The sequence below is a fragment of the Diorhabda sublineata genome, chromosome 4 (genome assembly GCF_026230105.1).
Source record: "Diorhabda sublineata isolate icDioSubl1.1 chromosome 4, icDioSubl1.1, whole genome shotgun sequence".
Classification (NCBI taxonomy): Eukaryota; Metazoa; Arthropoda; class Insecta; order Coleoptera; family Chrysomelidae; genus Diorhabda; species Diorhabda sublineata.
In genome coordinates this window covers 18,988,191-19,004,821 of record NC_079477.1, presented here as the reverse complement: position 1 = coordinate 19,004,821, position 16,631 = coordinate 18,988,191, and the positions used below count along the sequence as shown (strand labels likewise).

At 32.6% G+C, this 16,631-nt stretch overlaps 1 protein-coding gene across 3 annotated transcripts in view; it reads right to left on the bottom strand.

Moving 5' to 3' along the window:
• LOC130442531 (uncharacterized) overlaps window positions 1-16,631 on the bottom strand; it is a 163,732-nt gene that overhangs the window by 35,012 nt on the left and 112,089 nt on the right. For all 3 annotated transcript variants that reach the window (XM_056776696.1, XM_056776697.1, XM_056776698.1), the window contains exons 4-5: window positions 15,777-15,819; window positions 3,315-3,413 (exon numbers count right to left, since the gene is read on the bottom strand). In XM_056776696.1, coding sequence (XP_056632674.1) covers window positions 3,315-3,413; window positions 15,777-15,819 — 142 coding nt within the window. The remainder of the gene's footprint in view (window positions 1-3,314; window positions 3,414-15,776; window positions 15,820-16,631) is intronic.

Here is a 16,631-nt window from a genome sequence, read left to right as displayed (position 1 = left end):
CTCTAGATTCTTCCAAAACAAAGAAATATTGCGAGTAAAGGAGTCATTTATAGAAATTGTTATTAATTAATAAGCATACATGCGATACCTGTAGGTAAAAAATAGTTATGATTTAAAACTATTCTCGAGTACTTTCGAAGTAAGTAATAACTATTAATATTAATTGGGTTTGGATTTACTGATGAACAATTCAGTTTGGTAAACCAGGCTGGGCTGACTCAAGTTGTGGCAAACTCCAGTTTAGACTGTTGACAACTTGAGTTGAATTCACCGCTTCCTAACTTTATTTTATATGTCTTTAGTCCAGTCAACTAGAGATTTCACCTCATAATCTAATGGATTGATATTCAAGGACAAAAGTTGCATCCTCTCGTGTTTGTATCTATTATAAAAATGTCATTTTGGATCTTTGCTTATACGTCGATCTGTTTTTGAGAGTTTTATATATTTTTTTTTATCAGAAAAGGGCCCACCTTGATTCGTATATCAAATATTTTCAATTATTTAAGTCCGTCAAACTGCGAGTAAGTTTTAGATCGAATCGTTTCTGTTGAATTCCCAAAATCAATACGTTCACCTCATTACCGATCTAATTTTGTAATAAATGACGATGTGGATTGTAATTGGAGAGTGTTATATTTCGGTTGGTTTGAGCACTATACGATATAGAGAGGATATTTGATATACATTTGTAAGCTCGATAAATTTCCATTACTTAGAAGCATCCGCCTTAGTTGTTATGTTCATTCACTTTGACCATTTAAATGGAATAAATAAATTTCTTTACAAGACGTCATTGAAAGATGTCATTCCATATTTCTTTATCAGTAAAAAAATGTTGAGGTCAACATTCAAGAATATTTGAGTGAATACTCGCATCGGCTGATAACAAAAAATATACAAAAATATATAGTCCACAATAATTATGAAATACTTATTTGGATATTTGGAATAATTGTTATGACAAGTGATATTTCAAAAAATTTTGTAAATAATGTGTAGATGAAGGAAAACAATATAAAGCAGTTGGATTGGAAATTATACTATGAAATAAAAATATCACAATTGAACCTAAGACCGTATTATCTCGGTGACGGAAGTGGAAGCGTTTTGGTAAGTAGGGTGGGTTGATAATTCCATCTAATAAATCTTGAAACTTATCTATTCCATTCTTCGTGCACCAATGTCGCCTATGGAAGTATTTATGCATTGGTCGCCATAAAACTTCAATTCTCTGAGTGTTTAACCATAGGTTACGTAAAATCAAGCACATTATCAATTTGGTTATGTATGTGTGTGTTAGGTGATATTGCATAATTAAGAGTTACTAATGATTTTTAAATTTTTCGGCTATTGCATGCTAAAAACACTCAATTGTATTATTGAATTAACCGATTTCATAAGCCCAGAGTACATTATAATGGTCAACAAATTGCATTGGTATAGCTCCACCCCAGTTGTTTCCGCAATTTTGTATTCCATATTTAGAGAGTCTCCACCTCTACCTCATATTACATACCAAATCTCACCAACATCGTCACCGGCATGATATGGAAGTCTAGCCCAATTCAATATTGAATATAATTATTTTGTTGTCAAACTTTGAAGATGCTAAGGATGCAAGAAATAGTGAGTAGAAAGAACTACTTCCAACTTCTAGTTTTTCTGAACCTGCTCGAAAAGTTTAGTCAGGTCTAGATGTTCATCCATTTCTATTAGTGATTTAATTATAAGGGAACCTGTAACTAAATTGGAACTTCTGGAACCTGGAAACACAGGCGACTATTTGCTACGAAGTGCTTTCTGCGCACACAACTTTTGTCAGATGGGGCCATATAGTCGATTGTATGCATAGATCTTGAAGAATCGCGATTGATTTTTTTTAGCATTTCTTAGCACCAATCGACGCGAGCTTTTTTTGAGCGATTTCAAATTATGCTGTATCCAATGCGAACAATTTTTTTAACAGTAAAATTTTCATGTAATATTGAATATATACAAGTGGAACTAATTCTCAAATTTGCCTCAATCTCACGGTATGTCACATGACGATCTTGCAATAACAGTTTACGCACAGCATTGATGTTTTCCGGCAGAACAACCGATTTTGGATGACCTCCATGAAATTCATCCTGCAGCTAAGAGCGACCACGATTTAATCCAGAAAAACAGCGAAACTCGGTGGTTCGAGATGGTGCTTTATCACCAAAAGGCGGAGCAAGTTTCTCCTCAAAATATGTGATTAACTTCTCGTCCGATAAAAATTTATCTCTTGCAAGTGAAACTTCAATCTTAGGAAACCAGAAAAAGTCGCAGAGGTGAATACGGTGGGTGGTCAACCAATTCGAAAAGAATTAAACGACATGACTAATGAGTGCTTGGAACTTCTCATCGACTTAGAAAGAGAATTTGAAAATATTCCAGAGTTACAAGACATTCAATATTTTGAACAGGCATCCCGTCTTATTAAGGAAAATGAGTTTGTGTTTCGAGAAGAGGCAGAATTGAACTCTTCGCTCGGTCGCCTGATCTGACGCTGTAATTCTGTGTAAAGTTACTTTTACCACACTTATTATAATAAATGCAGCAAAAGTAAATATAATACAAATGCGGATCAAGTTTATTGAAGATCTTTTTGAAAAAAAATTTAAAGGTGCTTAATTTGGTAAATTAGTTATAACTTTTTTTGCCTCTTGATACATTTAGGAAAACTTTCATTTAAAGAGAATAATCAACGTTCAGTTTCAGAGCTAGGCCATGATAAGTATGACTGCTAGGTATCCCTCGTTTGACCTTGGATACACCTATTCAACTCCCACCTTTTTTGAATTTAGCGGTGTAGTTGATGCCGATGTTGATTACAACAATTACTATTTTTTATATTATATTATTGTAATTTTCGAATGCAGAACTATATTTTTTAACTATGTTGGATTAATTGATATTGTGAAATATATAAGAACCAGAAGGACTATTCAGAATATGATTTCTATCGATAGGAAGAGGTTTGTAAAATTCGAAATGAGTAATTCAAGATTGGAACGAATATGATCAATTGTCAAAGTCATACTGCAACCGATACGTTTATTGAATTGAATAAAAGATGTTAAAAATGCCCCAAAAGATCACATTTTTATTCATTTTTATCTGACATAAAATATCTATAAAACAGAAAAGTCGATTTTCTAATAAATTGCAACGATTGTAACTTTCATTATTTATTGAAAGTCTAATGAATCTACAGTCAACTAGTTTCTACTTATATCTGTTAATATGGTCGATAATCCTAATCACTTACAAATTGAATAACTTACTTTCTTCCTTTGTTTCAGAGTGTAATTGCTTTTCTCCATTCAAGTTCGTTAATTCCGATGATTGAGATTTAATCAAATCTAGTGTTTTCCCAAGTTTACCTTAAAAAGAAATATCTCAATTATTTAAAAACTTTGGTCGATGAATGGCTTCTCAATTATTTTTGGTATAGAAATAATTCCAAAATAACAATCTTTTGATAAATAGCAAAATCATTATTTAGGCATTATCTTTTTTTAACTAGTAACGAGATATAACGATAAACTGAATCAATGATGAATATGGAAGCCCTCTCAAAATATAAATAGTTTGTTGCGTATCGACCTTTTCGAAAAAAAAATATTTAGAAAATTACACATATATTCGTAAAGGATATAAAGGAACTCTATAAGAAATGATTATATGCTAGACATCTGTTTGCGTATGCATTTACAAATAAAATTACCGAAGTTAACCAAGTTTCATTAAATTAATTTTCTGTTGCCTTCAGGTCTTCTCATCGTGCATACGTGTACTTCAGCTTACTATAGCAGGGTGGGTTAATGAGCACTATATTTCTATATCAAATAACTTCACTATTATTCGCATAAGATAATTAACACATTTTGAAAGGGCTAACATAAGCAACTATGTTGAATAGTTGGGGCCTATATGATGTAAATATGAAAGACATAAAATGAGTCGCCTCTTGAAAAACTTACTTTTTTATAAACATTTTTACAAGAAATTCAAAATGATAAAACAATTAATCATATCACAAAACTCATACTGAAGTGAAACTTGTTGTATAATTTTTATTCGGTTAATTTATATAGATGACATCGAACGCTTCGTTGATCGTTCTTTCACTTTGCCGAATTAGCAAAGTCAAAATCCAATATAATTTGTTGAGTCTAACGTTCTGTCACTAATGTTTCCTTGATTGCTTTTTGACTTTGCTGAATAGTGATGTCAGCATCCGATATAGTTTGTTTAGACTAACGTACAATGTACCTTAACTTTTCCATCCCCTGGAGAAGTCTTGTAACTGACAAATAAAACTTTACTGTTATCTTCGTCTTTTATTAGTTTGGATTTTCTATATTCCTTTGTGTTGCGGCATTTATTTTTCAGCATATAACACAGATAAATTAGAAAGATTGTAACGCATACAAATATAGATTGGGGTGTTTAGAAATGATTATGGGCGTGATTTCATATTTCGATCTTTATTGGTTTCCTTCTTTAACGAGTCAGTGGAGATCCTCTAGGGCCATATTGTTTATATGGCCGAATTGAAATAGAAATAGATTTGATGATGCTTCCCAAGCCGTTAAGAATTTTTCTTTTTGAATGTTTGAAGTTGAATAAATGAATAGTTTTTTCGCTTAAATCACTTTAGTTGAAATTGAAGATTAAATTTGAATTGATAAAAAATTGTAACTTGTTAAAATAAGGGTAGTTTCTGTCTCTACTTGGTGTTGATTACTGATAGTTTTGATTTCCTCTATTATAAGTTGTTGTTATAAAAATATTATGAAGTCTTAGAATGTATTTTAGCTTGTCCTTTGTCTAGAATTAATCTTTCTTTCGTAAATGCGTTTTTTGTTGCTATTAAGTACAGTGATTGTTGCAGTGTCTGTTGTTACAGTGTTATATATGAGTACGGTCTTGAGTAGAAATCTTGGCAATAGTTTATTTATTTTTCAAGTTTGTCCCGTCTTATTTCTGTTTTCTATAATGTCCTTTTTACTTTCAGAAATATGCTCGTTAATCTCTTTATAAACTTCCTTCGTTTTCCTACCACGTTCTTCGAAGAATTCTTCAATAAGGTCCTTTTTATATCTATGCCACAAGGATCTCTTTCATTCAAATGTGTGCTTAATACTTCAATAGGTTTTATAGTTTCGATGAAGAGTGGACGGAGTTGTTGTACCCTAGTGGCATATAGAACATTTGATCCTTGATGGATAATGTAGAACTTGTGCTTCTCGTAATTGTAGGAAAGCGTTTTTACCTTCTATGGGGTAGGCTCGTCCTTATTTGGAAAATACGTCTATTACTGTTAGGAACTTCGCTCCATTAGCTAGAAATAGATCAATATGAACGATTTCCAAAGGTTTGGTAGGTGTAAGTATGACTATGAATCTTAGTGTGGGCTGAAGTCAATAATATTTTTTTCTTGACAGAAACTGATAATGTGTTTCTTCAAATAAGGCCAAAGATAACGTTTTCTTATTTGACGTTCCATTTAATTTATTTCTCTATGAACAGTTATATCCTTTAAGCCGACAAAGGCTAAACTAATATACAACCGGTACACTAACTAAGAATCTCTACCAAATATAAGTACTTACACCAATAATGACAAAGGTTTGTAGTAAGAATTTGTTGACTTATAAATTCTAAAGATTCAGAGTAAATAGGCAGAAGGGTCAGGTTCATAGCTTCTGTGACAAATGGTCACTCATTGCTTAAAGAGCTCTCGTTGTTACTGTTCAAGTGTAGGTTATTATGAATTTTTATTGAGCTTAGGAACCAAGCAAGTTTTATATGCTACTGCTACATATACGGCCTAACGGCCAAGTGGAACGAGTGAACCGTTCTATTCTCTCATCGCTAATGGCTTCCATCGACGAGGAGTCGTTTTGAGATGGAATCCGAGTTTCCTCCGAATGCAGGCCACGACGTATTGACGATGCCTTTGTGACAGCCGATGTGTATGAATATGAAAGAACAAATCTAGCTGCAATGAGTAATGACGTTTCTCAAAGAATATTACTATAATGAGCATGCTTCACCATAATGCTTGAAGTAGGACATGGTCAAAATGGCTATGAAGTAGAAAACACTCGATTTGAAGGACTTTTTGTCCTTACGAAAATGCAGAATAACTGTTACGTGGTAAGTGATTCGCCTGTCTCGAAACTTTTGAGGAATGCATATACAGGGATATGTTCCTTAGAAAGGATTTATAGCATTATTTATAGCAAACACAAAAGAATCTGAGAGCTGTTCTAAAGCAGAACAGATTTATTCTTTCACATAACCTCATTAGTATGTTTCTAATAAGTTAGGTTTGATATGTTTCAGATGCTCAGTAAAAACTTTAGCTTCACGAGGACGCGAAGGAAAGTCAGGCCTAACCGACTGTAAGCTAATTAAGACTAGACAAGTATATACCCGAAACAGTACCCAAAAATCTCGACTGAAGATAAACACGTACAGCAACGATAACGCAGGCGTACAATTAGAATTTGTTTACTATGACATTTCAAAGTTTCGGGGTAATCGAAGAGGCAGGTAGCTAGTTTTTGTGACGAATGTTTAGGACAGTCAATGCGTATAAGACTATCGTTGTTTTATTTCGATTTCGGCATCTTAGATTATTACGATTAACAGCCCTGATGGTATATTTTATAGTAATTCTGTTTTTTTTCTGAATCTATATCTTCCAGTTGAAAGTAACATTTAACTAGGTTGTAGGTGTTATTCTTGAATATTTTCCTGATACTTTAGCAATCGTATAGTCAACTGCATATTTCTTTTTTGGTTGGTCGTGGTTTCTTAAGAAATCGATAATCTGGATTCTAGATCGTTTCTTGAGAGTTGGAAGTACATATAATGTTTTGTTTAGAAAGATGTGTGATATTAAGGAAGGACGGGGTTTGTAGTTGACTGTTCCAAAGACAATCTGGTTGTTAAAGTGGTTAAGTGGCCTCCCAAGGATTTGATTATCTATTGCTTTATTGTTTGTTTTGTTATGTATAACAGAAGCTCGTCGATTAATCTGATTTCTTCTGGGTTCTTGCTTGATCAGCGGCTATCTTTCGTGGCTCTGGGTCTCCAAAGATTTCTTGTATTTTGGAGTCGACATCTAGGTATTCTTTTGTACAAGGTCCTTTACGATGACCTGAATCGATATGTATATGGGAAAGAAGTGTGATTAGTGGGTTTCCCAAAATGCTCGCTTCAGCTAAAATAATATCATTTTTCTGAAACTTCCGGTTATACCGGAAGGGGACCCAAACTTTGTTATTTTAAACAGAATACTATGGTTTTTATTAAATTTTTTGAATCTACGCAAAATTTCTATACAACTTTGTACGAGGCATCGTATGCCTAAAGTCCACCAGTTTTTAATTATTTCACATTTTCTAAATTTTTGGACACATGCAGCCCTCCACTAAAAAAATTATATTTCTAGGTTTAAGTGAGTCATGTCTAATATTTTTGGGATTTGGACAAATAACACTAACAGCTTTCAAAATCTGTGAAAACCTTGACAAAAATTTATATAGGGTGTTGAGAAAATGATGCCGAATTGCGCGATCTAAAAACTTCGAAAACTTAATTTTTTCAAATGGCAACCCCCATTTTTCTCTTTACCATTGGATTCTATGCTACCGTTAATTTGAGATATATTTACTAACGAAGTTCCCTTAATTTAAAGCGTAGATTTTGAACGCTGTAAGTGTTATTTGTCCAAATCCCAAAAATATTAGACCTGACTCAATTAAACTTAGAAATATAATTTATTTATATATGAAATTTTTATATATTTTGAAATATGAACAAACTGTAGTCTCATAAACGTTACTTTGATACTATACGAAAAATAACACCATATAAGAATGAATTTTCACATATCCTTCTGTTCCAATGTGCCAGTTAAATAAATTGGATTCGTTTTAAAGTGAAATAAATCCTAAACATATGATATATATTGAGTATCAAATGTCAGAGGCTCAATAACAAACCTCTAAAGTATGTATTTGTGAGAAAAATATTCATTTTCACGGGGAGATTATACTGCTTATTTTAATGAATTACTGTGGCTAAAGTGTAATTTTTTGATCAAAGTATAATATTATGACCAAAATACACATCAATTTTTAGTAAGTCTTTCAAGTGATTGAAGGATTTGAGGTATTTAAGTACCTCAAAATTCCCTCATAAACAAACAACATACAGTGTAGATTAGATTTCATCACATTCTTCACAGCTGTGAGTCACTATAAATTATTCTTGGATATTTTAAGCTCCAATTTGGTACCCAGTGTTTTCCAAAATATTTTATATTGTGATATTTTTTACAAACTGTTATGTTTGAAATACTTCTATAAGCTTTCAGAATCTCAACATCACTTTACTGATGGAACAACTAGGATATTTGGTGAATTATGTGATTAGTACACTAAAAATGTGGAGCTGGTTTTTGAAGAATAGAATGATTTCAAATCTTACATTCTTGGTAGCGGTAATGGGAGAAAAAAAATAGAAATGAAGCAATATATATGTGATTATACTGCTTGTTTTAATGAATAATTGTGACTAAAGTGAGATTTTTTTATCAAAGTCGAATATTATGACCAAAATACACATAAATTTTTAGTAGGTATTTGAGTTATTTAAGTACCTCAAAATTCACTCATAAACAAACAACATGCAGTGTAGATTTCATCACATTCTTCACAGCTGTGAGTCACTATAAATTATTCTTTGATAGTACCTAGTATTTTCCAAAATATTATATATTGTGATATGTAGAACAACCGGGATATTTGATAATGGGAGACAAAAAAAAAAAGAAATTGAGCAATATATATGTGAAGAATAAAATTATCGATGTCAAATATCTAAGCAGCGTGAGAGAGATATTCAAAATTCACTTTGGGGAGTGTAGTGCTGTACGGATCCCGGCAATCAGATAAAAAACAGGTTTCTCTAATAGCGCTTGGAATAGATTTCTGGAGAAGATTTATAGGTGATAAAAGGATGCAGAAAATTAGATGAAAAATGACGAAAGCTATGCCAGATAGTGATTCAGGACCAGGAATATGGTCAGACAAACAAATAGATAAAGTAGGGACCATGAAGTAGAAACTAATACTTTTGTTTCAATGTTTTGATTAGATCTCAACAGAAGTTAGAGAAAACAGAGTGAATATTTTTAAGTCTAACGGACATATACAAAGGAAGCCATATAAATGCCTAATCCACATTATGTTTAATAGGGTCTGGTGTGACAAACAAATATCTAAAGGAACAAATGAAGAAGCAGTAGGAAGAGAGGCAGAAGCAACAACACTATGCGATATTCAAGAAAGTGATACAGAGATAAGACTTGGAGGATGCCAAACGAACAGCTGAACAAACGTTGAATAACGAATATCATGTCAAGAAGAAACTACACTAGAAGTCTCATGATGGTAGACACCAACTGTGGGAATTAGGAAACCGAAGACGAAAACTACTAGTACATTTGATGTTCCCAATGAAATGATTTTATTTTTAAAACTTCAAATTAGTTTTCTTGAAACTTACTATATACTCGATTTAAATACTGCTGTATGTATATATGTAATTTCTGATTCAAGGTGTCATATACACCGCGACCCAAAGATTCTATTATCCCCTCTTTTCGTGCTGCGACATTGGACATGCTCAGTGTTGAAAAAATATCTATTAATCTCACTCCTTTTAGAAAGTGGGATAGCTCTGGCATCCAAAGACCTATGTGCTCTATTTCATACGCTTCCAGGTGTAATGATTTGGAGTGAATGTAGATGTAAGTTTCGTCCTCTAAGTCGCATAATTTACATATTTCATTATCTGCTAAACGTAGCATTTTCTGGTGTCCATTGGAGCGGCAATGCTTTGTTAGTATTAGTAGATTGTTCTTACTTAGGTTTAAACGCTCAATCATTTTCCGTTGAACTTTCCCAGGAGTTTTTTGTTTTTTTTGTTTTTCTTAACCTCTTTAGATTGTCCAGTAATTGGTTCTTTCCCTATCTACCTTCTTTTCTAGAGTTTTCTCTTCTGTTCTGTAGCCGATTCCACAAAAAAGTTCCATGTCCTATAGAGGGTTCACCCGCTACTACCGTAGCGAGTCTGTCTGCTGTTTCATTTGTTTCCACTCAGTACGTCCCGAAACCCATTGAACTTTATTTTCTTATGACATTCGATTCGCTATCGGATAAGATAATAATCTTCTGTTTAAGATAATTCCTTTCTAATTTAAACTGAGCACATATATTTCTGCTTGAAAAATAATTAGTGTCCAAACTTTCAGAGTGTTTGGTTCTGGGTTTGATTTCTACTCCACTGATGAATGGAGAACTAATTCGCGGGTGAATTACTATATCAAATAATTCTAACGAATGAATTTCATCGCTTTCATAATATCACAAAAAAACGATGTAGGGAAAAGTTGAATATAAATGAGTGGGCAGCCATTCTAATAACTGTTTATTCACTTAATTGTTTGTGTAACACTCTTTCTAAGGCTAAAAATAAACTACGTAACAATGACGATGAATCAAATGAGAATTCCAGAGCAAATATTGAACAATATACTTATAAAATTAAAACCTTTGAATAGAAAAACTTTATTTTAGATTTTATGAAAAAGAGCGAAACAAGTATGCTGAAGGCATTATTCTTAAGAGGAGTGAGATTTTTAAATGGTAAAAGTATTTTTAACAATAATAAGGGTTGAGAGATGTCAGCAATTACTGATAAATCTATTAAATCTTTTGATACTTGATATTAATGATGTGAATGAGTGAAAAAAACTTTCGTTCGATTATGCTTCAATAAAATATATACAGGTACCGTTTAACCTTCTATTAGTGCCTCTGCCTAATTCCAACCCTATTTCAGATTCGACTTATCTATGCGCCGTAAGGGCAATGGTACCTTACCCAAAATTTTTAGACCTTTATAAGTATATTTGTTTAGTTTAACGCATCAGTATTTGATGTTAAGCCGTAAATAGTGTTCACAGTATTATAAGATTTGGCGACATTTACACCAACGAAAAGATGTTCCAATAACTCTCCACTATCAGTGAAGGATAAACTTATTATTTGAAATGTACACGATTGCATAAAATACGATGACCCGATTCCGATTACTGTATAAGAAACTATCGACCGATGTTCCCGAATGACTGGAGTTGGAAAGTCCACCCTTTTTTAAATTATTGCGGGGAAGAAAGATAGCAGGCCAAGTGGAACCTCCCAAGAAAAGTCGAGGCAGACCAGTAAAAGTCCTTGATGAAGACACCAAAAGTGTAATTCGAAGAAAATTTCACTCTTTTTAATTTAAAAAAGAAATACCCATCCTAGATAAGATTTTAATGGTGCTTGGCCAGAGTGACGGTATACCGTTGATAACTAAAAAACTTTATGGACCACTTTGAGAAATTTGGATTTTGCCTGCGAAAAGCATAACCGTAAAGCACTTTTACTGGAAGGAGATGAAATTGTTTGCTGGCATCGAAAATATTTAAGAAGTATAAAGCAGTACAGAACAAAGCTGAAGAAAATCTTTTATCTTGATGAGACGTGGATTAATGAAGGTTATACAGTACCAAAAATGTGGCAAGACAAAAATATAACCAGTGCGCGCCAAGCTTTCATGAAAGGCTTGTCAAGTGCCTTCAGGTAAAGGGAAAAGACTAATAATCGTCCATATTGAGAGCGAAGAGGGATTTTTAAAAGAAGGTTTGCTAACCTTTCAGTCGTGCCATACGGGAGATTACCACGAGGACAATTTTTTTGAAGACTATTTTGGTGATATGATAAAATATCTTCTGGCTGATTCAGTACTAGTTATGGATAACGCAAGTTATCATTCTCGTCGCATAGAGAGAAACAGGAAATTATTGACTGGTTAACCACCAAAAGTATTGAATTTGAAGATAATTTGATAAAAAAAGAACTATTAGCTATAGCAAATTTACAAAAACATCGTTTTATGACGAAGAATATTATGATTTTTTATAATTTAATTTCTGTATAATATATTTTTCGTATAATGTTCAATAAAAAATAAGTGTACCTAATACTATGTAAATAATGTCTAATTTTTATTCTGTTAAAATAAAATTCATTCCTTTTCACGATTATCCCACCGACTACCGACACGCCTTTGGCACATTATTTTCAGTGTTTTTGAATGGATAACAATAGGTTAAACCCATATATTGACCCCAACCCGGGTGGTACTACCTGCACTTGATAAAAGAAAAATCTCTCTAATTTAGACAAGTGACGTTTACAACATTGATTTAGGATAACTATAAGTATCAATCGTGATATTTGTTGTTTCATTATTGCATAATAACGTTTTCAAATATTGGAGGTTACTTTGGTCGGATTCAAAAACCATCAACTTTATCACTTCAATTATAACACCCTATATATTTCAATGCATTGGATAGCACTCTTAGTTTTCTCTCATAGTGCATCAGAGTTCCTATACCTATGTCTTCCCGTTCGGAAGTTTATCCTCTGAAGGTAAACAGTTTACCTTCAGTCTCTGAAGACGATAAATTGGTTATCGAAACGCGCGTCAGACAGCGGTGGTGTAAACAGTGTATTCAGTATGATTTATAGTAGTTATCCCAAATCACTGTTGTTAACTTTACTTGTCTAAATTTAATGGATTCATCGAGACAAAACTTCTACACCAATTTTCATTCTCGCAATAATGGGATATCTCAAGAACAGAAAATCCTAGGTACATAAATCTTATTGTAAGTTTACCTAATTTTCCATGGAGAATTTGATAATGTCATAAAATAAAAAGTGTTTCATTTAAAAAATCGTTTGTTTCATTTGGGATTCTGTATGGGTGGAAATAACTTTATATGGTGGGTAGCTGTAATTGAAGTTCAGAGAGAGAGAAATGCTTTATTGTCGTAAAATTGTTACAATTTGTAGACAAAAGCTTGTAAAATCTAAAAAAAAAAAAAAACAAAACAAATAACTAACAAATATTAGGATAGAAGTCGTTTACAGATTAGAAGGCACTTTCCAGTAAAAATGCCCTCAAATTATTGCGAAATGCGGGAAAAGATGATATCGATTTGATTTCAATTGGCAACTGATTGTGTATTCTTTTTGCATTGTAAAATATTGAGTCCTTAACTAATTCTGAATGTGGAGTAGGTAGATAAAAGTGGTGCTCCGCGTGGATAGCCATTTATGAAATTGGAGAAGCGTGCTTACGAATTAGGCAAATGGATTCAAAGATGAATAAGGAAGAGACAGAATTTTTGATCTTTTAAAGTCCCTGCTGTGAGCCCTGCTGTTTAGTCCGAGTAATGGAAACTCATCTCAGCGCAAAGCAGGAGGAACTTAATTTTTTAGATAGATAGAACGACGTCAATGGGGGTGCCATTTAAAAAAACAGGCTGCAATGTATTTTTATATGATGAAAATTGGGTTTTAGAAACGTTGGGACAGAGAAGATTGAAATCGCACCATGATTTAATTGTGATTAGGTCACTAGATATGGTCCTATGAAGTGCCTTGAGATCAGGGTTGCTTCAAGAGAAACTAATGTCGTCTGCAAATAGAGATATTTTACCACTGATGTGTAGATAAGCGATGTCGTTTACAAACAGAAGAAACAAAATAGTCTTGAAAGTCTTGAAAATTTTTTTTCCGAAAATATACGGCATAATTTGCGAGAAGCATTTTTAGTATTGCATATAACCGAAAATTTTGTTGTCACTGCTTCATGATCGGAGAGACCTGAATTAAAGAGAGTACAGTCGGTGGATTCTGGAACATACGACATAGTCTATAGTACTAGAAATGGTCTTAGTTATTCTGGTTGGTGCCGTTATATGTATGAGCATACCAAAAGAATAAAAAATTAACTGAAGACATTCTTGACCAGCCCACACACTGGAATAATCAATGTTGAGATCGCCACATAGAATTAGTTTGTTTTTTACAGGTAAGAACTCCAGTAAGGTCAGTAGTTTATGACAGAAAGTATGTACTTTAGCGTCCGGCGTTCTGTAAATACAAACAATATAGAGGTCATAAGTCTAGTGGTGGACGATGAAAAATTCGATTACTTTTTCATATATTATATAATTGAACTGTGTTATTTCAGAAATTCATTGTTTGTGAACATGATTATGGTATCTTCTTCAGATAAATAAGTTCTATTGAATCTGGCTACTGTGGTATAGTTTTTGACAAGAACAGGCTCATTATTATTTAACCAATGTTCAGTGATGGCAACAATTTCTTTAAAATTAAGCTCCTCCTAAGTGAAAGATATGAGAAAAAAATTCGAGAAAATATCACAGTTTGCCTAATAAACACCGTATGAATACTTTATCAACCATGATCACTGAGATCTGAGAACAGAAAAAAGTCGCTAGAGAATACGGGAGTCTCAGAGCCAATTCAAAGCCCAATTCACGCAATTATGCCATCGTTTTCATTGATTAATGACCGGTGCATTGTCTTGATGAAGCAGTACTTTCTTTTTATTCCAATGGGGTCGTTTTTCACAACTTCGTCCTTCAAACTCTCTAATAAAGCTACATAAGAGTGGCTGTTTATGGTTTTTCCCTTTCTATGATATGAAATATTCTACCATATGCAGTCGAAAATACTGATGTCATAATTTTGCCAATCAACTTGAACGTCTTTGCACGTTTTGGATTCGGTTAATCTCGTGCAGTTCACTTGGCTGACTGTTGATTGGCCTCCGGTTTGAAATGGTCATTGTCACATATCGACACAAAAATTAGAGGTGTCCACTGCGCGCATCTTCCTCGGTGCTTAATTCGCCGCGTTTAAACTTAAAAACCATTTCGTAACTATGAATTTTCCTGTGGAAAAGTCCGAATAATGTTTATAAAGCAAAACTTCACTTTCAGTAGTATTAGTTTTCCCCAAGTAATATTTTATGCATTTAAAAATTCCCTTCTATCTATTTTTACAAACTAACCAAAGTTTCCAATTATGATAAAAGTGTACTTTGAAGGTTACAGCTAAGTGAAAATCATTTAATACTGACAGCGCTATCTATATGCCAGTATACAAACTTTCCCGTCCGCCCAATAAGCTTACATTTTCATTGTTGTGCACTGCTCATTTGAGAATATTACTGTTTATTTGAACTATCCAACTTTTTATTGGTTTAATTTTATATATTTTTTTCCAACCATTAATTGGCACTGGCTCGGTGGAATGGTGTAAAAAAATGAATAAAAAAAATAAAATCTAGTTGGATAAAATAGATTTATGAGTTTTTACCTAAAAACGAACTCGTTATATTTTTCCCATGGATAAACTATTATTTTTGGTTCAAATTTCAATCATTATTAACCAAAAAACCTTTTTTGATAAGAATTCACAAGATTTGTCATTGTGAATAGAGTCAATGCTGCTACATACGATGTAATTGAGTGTTTACATGCTTTTTACATTTAAATATTCGGTTTTCCGTCATGAAATCAAATACGTAATTTTGTATTCTTTACTTTGGTTTCGGCGTTTGATTTTTATCCGCAGAAGAGTTTTTTCATTTTCAATACAAAGAGGTGAAACTTGAAGTTGAGAAACATTAAATGTATACCTAAACATTATTTCTATACGAAGCACGTGTAATATCGAATGTATTCACATTCAAATTGATTTCATAGACGTAATTTAAAAGTTACTCACCAAAAGACTGCTTCAAACTTTCAAGCTCTTTGACGTTTTTGTCCTGTAAATAATACACTTGAATCAATTTCTATATGTTTAATTTAATTTAATTTATTAATCGTATTTTTACAAGTCTGAGAAACTAAAAACGGCAGCTACATTACTGATACTTAACATTCGAATTATAGAACGAGGGATCCTAACTATTATTGGTGTAATGTAAGAAACTACGAGATGTAATTTTGTTTAAGATTCATAACAGTTCAGTTTTTGTTCAAATATTGAAGAAATAAGAACAATAAATATATTTTATCTTGCAGTTGTAAAAAATCAAATCTAGTCCGGGAGGTGTGCAGGAGTCAAATCTAAAATAAAACATGTCTAATAGGATAAAAATTTATCCGTAAAGAAATAATAAATATTGTCGAAAGTTTGAAAAAATATGTTTTAATTCAAAATAAGAATATGAAAGAAACATATAGAGGTAGTGGAGAACACGTTGAGCTATGAAAACGTAACCAAGTGACCAAATAGTTGCGTTGAACTAAATGGCAACGATACACAGAATTATTAAAGTGAGACCTGAAAAATTCCGATTGATTGTACCATAAAATGGATTTGCATCTTATAGTCGAGGAGAAGTAAGTTAAAAATTACATTATAATTTTATTTAAAAATAGAATTAAAAACTTTGATTTATTTTCTCATGAATCGAAACTGAATGCGACAATCACATGATTTCAAAAAAAATTTTTACTTCAATACAGCCTTTCATCAAATTTTTCTCATAAAAGATTTAATTATTATTGATTTCTCTGGGCTAACTACATGATCTACATGATATACATGATACAATCTCAACAAAACGAAATT